At 44.4% G+C, this 9,478-nt stretch overlaps 1 protein-coding gene across 7 annotated transcripts in view; it reads left to right on the top strand.

The window, feature by feature from the left end:
- TDP1 (tyrosyl-DNA phosphodiesterase 1) overlaps positions 1-9,478 on the top strand; it is a 94,500-nt gene extending 85,022 nt beyond the window's left edge. For 3 of the 7 annotated variants that reach the window (XM_023205434.1, XM_023205431.1, XM_023205433.2), the window contains one exon: positions 1,833-3,530. In XM_023205434.1, coding sequence (XP_023061202.1) covers positions 1,833-1,932 — 100 coding nt within the window. In that variant the 3' untranslated portion in view covers positions 1,933-3,530. Of the gene's footprint in view, positions 1-1,832; positions 3,531-9,146 lie in introns of those variants that run through there. The other 4 variants (XM_023205435.3, XM_023205430.3, XM_023205432.3 and 1 more) reach the window with 3 other exon arrangements.

Raw genomic sequence — 9,478 nt, 5'->3', positions numbered from 1 at the left:
TTTAACGCCATTCTCCTGCCTCAGCCTCCCGAGTAGCTGGGACTATAGGCGCCCGCCACCTCACCCGGCTAGTTTTTTGTATTTTTTAGTAGAGAAGGGGTTTCACCGTGTTAGCCAGGATGGTCTTGATCTCCTGACCTCGTGATGCTCCCGTTTCGACCTCCCAAGGTACTGGGATTACAGGCTTGAGCCACCGCGCCCGGCCCATCTTTGGTATTTTTTCCTACCTATCCTGCTGGGTGCTGCTGTTCGCATGATGGCTCTGAACAAACAGTGAGGCTGCAAGAAGACAGCAGCAGATACCATTGTTTGCCAGACCTTCCTGTGACCTACCATCTGCCTCTGTTCAAGAGAAAGGGAAAGGTTGCCCCAGAGGCGAGTTTGCAGTTGGGAGACACTGCTTTAACTTGGTGGTCCAGGCCAGACCTGCCAAGAGGCAGTTTACAATACCCATTCCAGCCCCTTGAAGTTTCTCTGTAACACTTACCAAGACAATAATATGGGGGAGTTATTTTTAATCCTTGTGATGTATTTACGATCTACCCATATTATAGTTCTTTTGAAATGGTTTGACTCTAGCAGTGGCAATGTGTGGTAAAAGTGATTTGTTGAAATGTTTTCAATTTCTGAAACATCAGTTAAAATGAAGAAAAGTTCAAATTTATTGAGCACCTACAACAGGAGCTTTCACAGATGTTCTCATTTGTGCTCCACAGTAATCCCTGGCAGTTGCTAATGTAATTAATTCCCATTCCATAGAGGAGGAACTTGATGCCATAACCCATATGCCTTCCCTAGGTTATTAAGAGGGACAGAGGTAGACTTGACATGGTCCTCAGTGTTCTTTCCATTGTACCATACCCAGGCGTGTTGCTTTCTTCAGCTTTGGTCTACAGTTATTTATACAGAGACCTTCATGTTTCATAAATTATTAACCCTTAACAATAGAACAAAAACATTTTACAGATGTGACTCTGGGCCTCTTGGTTACATTTGACCAGCTGAGAGCTGCACCCGTGGCTGTACCAACCACTACTGTTGCTTTCTTCTGCTTCCTAAAAGAAGAAAGGAATTGCTGCCCTTTGTTAGGCCTTTTCTGTCTGCCAGATACAATGTCTATGTGGATTTTTCTCAGTCCTCGTGACAGCTCCACAACATAGGTACAGATAAGGAACTTGGGGTTCAGGTTAAAGTGATTTGTCAATGTGACACAGCTAGTAAGTGGCAGCACCAGGATTTGCCTGTGTCTCTGACTGCCTCCCTGTATTAGTCCGTCCTCATACTGCTAATAAAGACATACTGGAGACTGGGTAATTTATAAAGGAAAGAGGTTTCATTGACTCATCGTTCCACATGACTGTGGAGTCCTCACAATCATGGTGGAAGGTGAAGGGGAAGCAAGACACATCTTACATGGTGTCAGGCAAGAGAGAGCTTGTGTAGGGGAATTCCCCTTTATAAAACCATCAGACCTTGTGAGACGTATTCACTATCATGGAAACAGCATGAGAAAGACCCACCCCCATGATTCAGTTACCTCCACCAAGGCCCTCGCACAACACGTGGGAATTATGAGAGCTGCAATTCAAGATGAGATTTGGATGGGGACACAGCCAAAACTTTTCATTCCCCATGTTCACTCACCCTAGTGTCCTGATAGGAACCTTTGCTAAAAGCTCTTGTCTGAAGGGGGAAAATCTTCTGGGCTTGGTTCAGAAAATATTCTACCACAGTTTAGAGAGTCAAGCACATAAGTGCTTTTATGCCATCAGGTGAGTGCATTTTCTATGATCCTATTCAAATAAATATTACATAATGTGTTTTTCCCCCAGATCGGCCATGGATATGGAACATTCCTTATGTCAAAGCACCGGATACGCATGGGAACATGTGGGTGCCCTCCTGAGAATCTTGAGGCACTGTGAAATTTAAGTGTAAGACATTGAGCCATAAACATGGAATCTCTTCTTTGTACTGGATGTTCACTTCCCTTAAAGTCTTACTTGTACCCCTACAAAATCTGCAAAGGTCATTCTGATGAATGGACGTTGGTTATACTTTTAATGGACATTAATATTCTCAATAAAAAAAGTATTATTTTCTTAATTCACTTTTATATGTTTTGGAAAGAAAACTAGTGAACTTCTCTATGCTAAAAATATGTACTGGTTGAGTATCCCCTGTCTGAAATGCTTGGGACCAGAAATGTTTCAGATTTTGGATTTTTTTGAATTTTGGAATATTTGCAAATGCATAATGAGATATCTTGGGGATGGGACCCAAATCCAAACACAGAATTCATTTATGTTTCATATACACCTTATAGACAATAACCTAAAGGTGATTTATATATTTTAAGTAATTTTATGCATGGAGCAAAGTTTTGACAGCCTTTTGACCGTGATTTATCACATGAGGTCAGGCATGGAAATTTTCACTTGGAGCATCATGTCAGCACTCAAAAAGTTTTGGATCTTGGAGCATTTCAGATTTTCAGATTAGGGATGCTCAGCCTGTATAGATATAAAATTATCCTCACAGTGACTTAGAATCTCTTGGTGCTGTCAGCTGTTGGGAACTGAAGATTGACTTTGTCCTTCCACCCTCCATCCAGAAAGGCACCCTTCATTCCACCAGAACTTTACCCAGGAAGAACGTGATCATTTCCTTTTTCACCCATGCCCTCTCTCAGCTTTCTGAGTACATCTTGTGAGGTCGCTGGAGGTGATCCTAGGGGATGCCCGTAGGATCTGTCTCGGAGACTGATGTGCCGTTTCAGCCCCCTGCAGCTAAGAATTGTATTGACTGTCCTCACAGCAGCTTTTCATAGCTTTCAGCTTCAGCTTTACGAGGCTTCTCTCTCCCTGGCACCCTGCTGGCTGCCTCACTGCTTAGTCCCACCAAACCCAAACACCTGCCCAGGGTAAATGAGTGTCTCTTCTATCCCCAGAAATTTCCAGAGAGAACAGCTCATAGAAACATCCAAAAGCACACAAGTATTTTGGGAAAAATCCTAAAAGGTGACTTAATTTGGTGCCTTAAATTCACCAGTGAAGAAGCTAAGGCCTAGAAGGTTAAGGATGTCCCCAGGGTCACACAGCCAGCTGGGCCCAGAGCTTCAGTGTCTTTGTGCTTTGTGTGCATTGCGTTCTCCCTAGGGTGCTTTAGACCTTGTTTGTTTTATTCTGCATGAGGCTGATTTCCAGTTTGTCATCAACCTCTTTATCTTATAATTTAAAAGGATGGAGTTGAATGTTAGTCTTGAAAGATTTGCTAAAGTAGTCTTTCAAATGTTCCTCAGAGGCCTAGGATTTTCCAGAAGTACCTTAGGAACCTTGTAGGCTGCGGTGGGGGTGTGGCGATAAAGGAGGAGGCAGGGAGACAGGGCTGCAGGGCCTCCCACCTTCCAACAGACAAGCTCTGCTTTATCTGTTTTACATACTGGGATTCTGTAAAGGATATTATCTGGGGTTTTGTATGTATTTGTCTGTGTTCAGCTTTTTAAAAATAAACTTGAAAAGCTACTGAATTAATTTAAGCAGTTTATTTTGCAGGTAAGAAAACTAAGCCTTTTGTGACCCTACCCTCTTGTACGAAAACATTCCAACTCAACATTAGGTGAGCCCAACAGCCATAAAAGGAAACAGAGAGAGCCAGGGGCTGGTAGTGAAAGCCGACATCATGGTGGGGCTGGCCCTGCAGTTTAATCCGAGCGTCCAAAGGACTGTGGCAAAGAATGTGATTCTCACCATGCACTGGTCCCACCCAGGTTGGGGCAGGGGCAGCATAGGCTTCTGGGTAGTGCCAGGCAAGCCTCACAGTCAGCAGGGCATCCTCATCACAGCTGCAGTCAGTTGGCCTGCTCTGGAGCAGGACCCAGCTAATGAAGACAATGGTGGCAGATTGACAGCTAGACGATGACTGTGTGGGGTCACATGGGTACATTGCTTATCTGATCCACATAACAGCACAAGGAGGCGGATTGGCAAAGTGGGTCAGAGCTCAGAGCTGGAGTCAGGTGGCTAGGGTTTGAATCTCAGCTCTGCCACTTACTGGCTGTGCAGCCTAGACCAAGTTATGTAACTTCTCTGTGCCATGGTCCTCCACCTACAAAATGAAGGAGGTGGTAATAATACCCTTTGTACAGGGTTGATGTGTCTGGTGACTTAGTACATGTAAAGTGTTAAGCCACACCTGCACAGCATGAAAATAGTACAAGTGCTTGCTGCTGTCACTGTTACAGGTAGGTCATTAGGATTGTCTATATTTTCCAGAAGGAAATTCAAAAGGTAAAATGCTTGTCCAAGGTCATGCTTCTAGAAAATGTGCTTTAGCAGCACCTGAACTCAGGTCAGACAGCACCCAAAGCCTCTTCTGCTAACTGCTGAACTGTACAACCAGAGCTCCAGGGCAGTGTGGTAGGCTATATGTAAGGAGATGGATTGCTTTTTCCCCCAATCTATTGTGGATAACATTTTTAGAATATAAAGTCAAGTGCTTGGGTTGTCTCAACACTGTCAATTGCTATGGAAGTTTCTGAATGCTTGCTTTGACTTTCTGAACTCAGCACCAGGCGGCCTTGCTGAGTCTCCATTTCCAGGTGGGCCCCCCCAGGCCTAGAGGAGTACTACTCCAAGTCTGGCAATAGTACTCACACTTGGAATAGTATTCCTCTAGGCCCTGTGGGGCCCACCTGGAAATGGAGAGAGAAGTTCTACAGGATGGGCTGAATAGATAACATTGAAGTCACATTAGGGAAAGTCATGGTCAAGGAGTTTACACTTGGTAGGTGTCCAGGCCCAACCCCTGACAACAGTGCTGTCAAGCTGAGGGGCCTAGGGAAGGGCAGGGCTGAGCCAGGCCACTGGGGGTAGGGTCACTACCCTGTGCTTTCTGGCACAGCTGATGGCACACATGGGAAGTAAAGTAACTCCCCAAGAATAATCAAAAACACGTGGGAACACAGAAAACAAGCAGTTCTACTCAGAGGTCTTTTCTTTTTTTTCTTTTTTTTTGGGGGGGGGGGGGGGGGGGGGGGGACTGACCACAACATGCCCAATGTTTTTGAGGAAACTGTGCTTCTATCATTCTCCCATTGAGGTTTAACAGTTATTTCTCCCTAACTGAGGAAACCCTCACCTCTGCTCTGTTGGCATGAAGCTGCATGCCCCTGATTTGGAAGGCTGTGTTTTTCCACCTGACAGTAACAGCTTATGTTTCCTGAGTTCTTCCAGTGTTTCAGCGCCTGTGCCCGAGTGCTTTACACTTAATCCTCCCATCAACCTCCCGAAGAATATACCATTATTAACCCTATTTTCCTTCTTTCCTTTTTTCTTTTCTTTTTTTTGGATAGAGTCTTGCTCTGTCACCCAGGCTGGAGTGCAGTGACACAATCCCAGCTCACTGCAACCTCCACCCCCCAGGTTCAAATGATTCTCCCAAGTAGCTGGGACTACAGGCACCTGCCACCACACCCATCTAATTTTTGTATTTTTAGTAGAGACAGGCTTTTGCCATGTTGCCCAGGCTGGTCTTGAACTCCTGAGCTCAAGCCATCCGCCTGGCTAGGTCTCCCAAAGTGCTGGGATTACAAGCATAAGCCACCATGCCCAGCCTTATTAGACCTATTTTACAGATGAGGAAACTGAGGTTCAAGGGAGTTAAATAACTTAAAGTCCCCGGTAAGCAATGGAACCAAGACTCTGCTGTCTCGAAAGTGCACACCTTCCTGCAGCACACTACATACAAGTTGAGCTTGGTTTTCCTGGATTCTTTAGTGGAAGTTATATAGTTATCCCTAATATAAATTACGTGATTTCCAGTGTGAATATGGTACTAACTCCATATTATGCCTAGGTCAGATCATCTTACAAAATCTTTGACAAATTTTCCAAGTTTAGTAGCCTACTTATTTCAAACAAATCCAGGACAAAAGAGTACCATAAGCTGTACAATTTCTTATTGTGTTTCTATCAACTAGTAAGTTAGGTGGCCATTGCTTATATAATAGGATTCACACATCCAAAAAATGAGAGATGAAAGGTCGTCTGTGGCCATATGCTCCTGGGAATGTCAGCAATGACATGACCAAAGCCTACCTGGAGGCTGGTGATCAACTCCGAGCCTGGTCTGTGTCCACTGGTCCTTGAGCATTAACCTTGGCCAGCCAGCACGGAGCGCTTTGTGCCAGGAACTCTTCTGTGTGTTTTGTGTTTATTTAATTTTCATAACCTTATCAAAGACGTACCATCATTATTCCCATTTACAGACAGAAAAATGACAGTTATTTTTGAAAAGTCGCATAGCTGGCAAGTGGCGGAGCTGGAATTTGAACCCAGGCATTTTAGCTCCAGAGTCATCCTATACTGCTGTGAGGATCCAGGCAGCAGATGTTCCCAAGGTCCAGCCAAGGGGCAGGCGATATGGTTTGGCTGTGTCCCCACTCAAATCTCATCTTGAATTGTAGCTCCCATAATACCCACATGTTGTACGAGGGACCTGGTGGGAGGTAACTGAATCATGGGGGCAGGTTTTTCCCATGCTCTTCTTATAATAGTGAATAAGTCATGGGAACTAATGGTTTTATAAACAAGTTTCCCTGCACGTGCTCTCTTGCCTGCCACCATGTTAAGATGTGCCTTTGCTTCTCCATCATCTGCCATGATTGTGAGGCCTCCCCAGCCACGTGGAACTGTGAGTCCATTAAACCTCTTTTTCTTTATAAATTACCCAGTCTCTGGTATTTTTTCATAGCAGTATGAAAATGGACTAATACACTTGGCATACGTGATATGTAACTATATATACAAGACTGGGTACGCCTTCATCCACTGTAACAGCAAATCATGGTTGACGTGACAGAACCAACTAGCGGCACATAAAGTCACCCACTAAATGTCGCATCAATATGCAGGACTGAGCCACTGAATTATTAAAGCCAGACCTGCAAGGAGAGTGGGCTCCTTTCAGGTAAGAGCATCAAGGGCTGAACGCTTTGCACTGTTAAGTATGATCTATTAAATTTTCTGAAACCCACCGTTTTTGTTGACTCACTAGGTCTAAAGCACAGCGCTGGAGGAATGAGGCCAATGTCAGAAGAGAAGGCAGCATGGGAGATACCAGAGATGGGGAGGGCAAGAGGCAGCCCACAGTAGTGGGTGGTAGGTGGTGTGCAGACACAGGGCAGAGCCTGCAAGTCTTGGTGCAACTCCTGTCCCATATTTCACAGAGTTCCAATCAAGTCTGTTTTAAAGCAGAATTCAACTGATGTGTATAAATTATATTTCATTCACAGTAGGCCTAGAAGAAGCTCCGCAGCCTGACCAACTTTATGGTTCATGTATCTAAGGCACGTTTCAGTGTCTCCTGTTCCCTTTGTAGCAAGGTTTTCAAAGAGCCCCTTGCAATTTTTTTTTTTTTTAAGAGATGGAATCTTGCTCTATCACCCGGGCTGGAGTGCTATGGCACGATCATCACTCACTGTGGCCTCAAGCAGTCCCCCCGCCTCAGCCTCCCCAATAGCTGGGATTACAGGTGCAAGCCACCACACCTGGCGTCCACTGCTTTTATTAAGAACTGGAAGGCATCTGGATCAGTCTCCTTTTTCAATACACACAAAGAGAAGCTTAGAAAGGAAAGGCAAAGGGGAAATTGCATCCATGGGGCATTTATTATGGGTAACTCAAATCATAATTTATGATCATAGGTAATTGTATATACATCTTCACACAATAGGGCAGGTGATACTATCTTCATTTTATTATATAGAGGGAAAAATAAGGTTCAGGGTTACACAGCTGGTTAATGAACAAGATCTGTGCCCCATCTGAGGTGCTAAGTCTGTCCTAGCTAAGCCAATGCTATCCCTTTCTGGACCTGAGGACATAGATGATGCTACTGTATATGCCCTGGATGGCTGTTTGTTCATAGGTTCTTTAGAAATTAACATGACAACTGAATGCTGATTTTGTTCTCATATAATTGACTTTACTAAAATTTAAAAGCCTCAAATGTTTGCTATTCGATATTTTATGAATATTTTTATGAAAGAATACATTAGGTTTCTTTTATAGTTACGAGAAACCAGGTTAATTAAATTTGTACAATAAAAGAGACTTGAACAAAAGTCTGGCCAGTGTGCTGGAGCCAGGGAATCCCTAATGTAACAGACTGTCTCCAAACTTTCAGCTCTGCTTTCCAGAATATGGGCATCATTCTCAAGCAAGCTCTCCACACGTGGAGGCCAAGATTCCCCCATGGCGCTAGAATCCCATCTTCCTTCCAGCTCCACAGCCCCAGCAAAAGTCCCTGGACACAGGGGATTGGCCATCTTGAGTCACAAGTCCGTTCCTGATCCAATTACTCCAGATCCTGGGGCTGTCCCTGATGGGGAGGGAGGGAGCAGATAGGAAGTTCTCCAAAGGGAGGTGGAAAATGCCTGATGTCTGTCTCCTCCAGGGTGAGAAGCGTTTCTAGGTGACCTATTAATATTGCACCACAGAAACCTTATGCCTCTTAAATAATTTGTGCAAACTTGTAGAATTTATTGAAAAGCAAAAGGAAACCAAGTAGAGAAATATTTTTTAAAGTTTCTTGAAAAAGCCGCATAAATTAGTGAACCCTTGTGTCCTACAACAGTGATTTTTTAAACTATGGGTCACCACCCTTTAGTGAATCCTGAAATCAATTTAAGGGTCATGACCAGCACTTTCTGTTTTTTGAGTCAGGGTCAGCACTGTCACCCAGGCTGGAGAGGGCGAAATCAATTTAAAGAGTCATGACCAGCACTTTTTTTTTTTCCTTGAGACAGGGTCCGCACTGTCCCCCAGGCTGGAGTGCAATGGTACAATCATAACTCACTGCAGCCTTGACCTTCCAAGCTCAAACAGTTCTCCTGCCTCAGCCTCCCGAGTAGCTGGGACTACAGGCACACACCACCACACCCAGCTAATTTTTGGGTTTTTTTTTTTTTTTTTGGTCAGTAGTGACAAGGTTTTGCCATATTGCCCAGGCTGGTCTGGAACTCCTGGAGTGAGCCACTGTGCTCACTCCATGACCAGCACTTTTTAATGAAAATATCTGTGTGTAGCACACAATAGATGGATTTTTGCTTCAATTTACATATCTATGTGTGTGTTTCCTTCCAGGTTCCCTCATTCATCCACCCTGAATGAAGACAGATACTCACCTGGTCATGGCCTGAGATCTGACCGAAGCCTGAGAGGTGACTCAGCCACAAAACACTCAGGGTTCATTAGAATTGTCTAGTCCCAGCTCTGCTTCCTCCAAGCTGTGAGACCTCGAGGCACTGCAGGAGCGCCTCTGAGTCTTCCTGTTCTCATTTGAAGGACAGGACTAATACCTGTCCTTCCTGCCTCATGGGGTTGTTATAAGGATCAAATGAAGGGGTGCTCTTGACCAGTGGCAAGAACTTCAGAAATGTGGGTTGTAATGATTTGTATTTGTTAGCAGTAAATAA

This window comes from Piliocolobus tephrosceles, chromosome 6, assembly GCF_002776525.5.
Source record: "Piliocolobus tephrosceles isolate RC106 chromosome 6, ASM277652v3, whole genome shotgun sequence".
NCBI classification, from domain to species: Eukaryota; Metazoa; Chordata; class Mammalia; order Primates; family Cercopithecidae; genus Piliocolobus; species Piliocolobus tephrosceles.
Note: the sequence above shows the minus strand (reverse complement) of the source record. Positions and strands in the feature narration are given on the sequence as shown.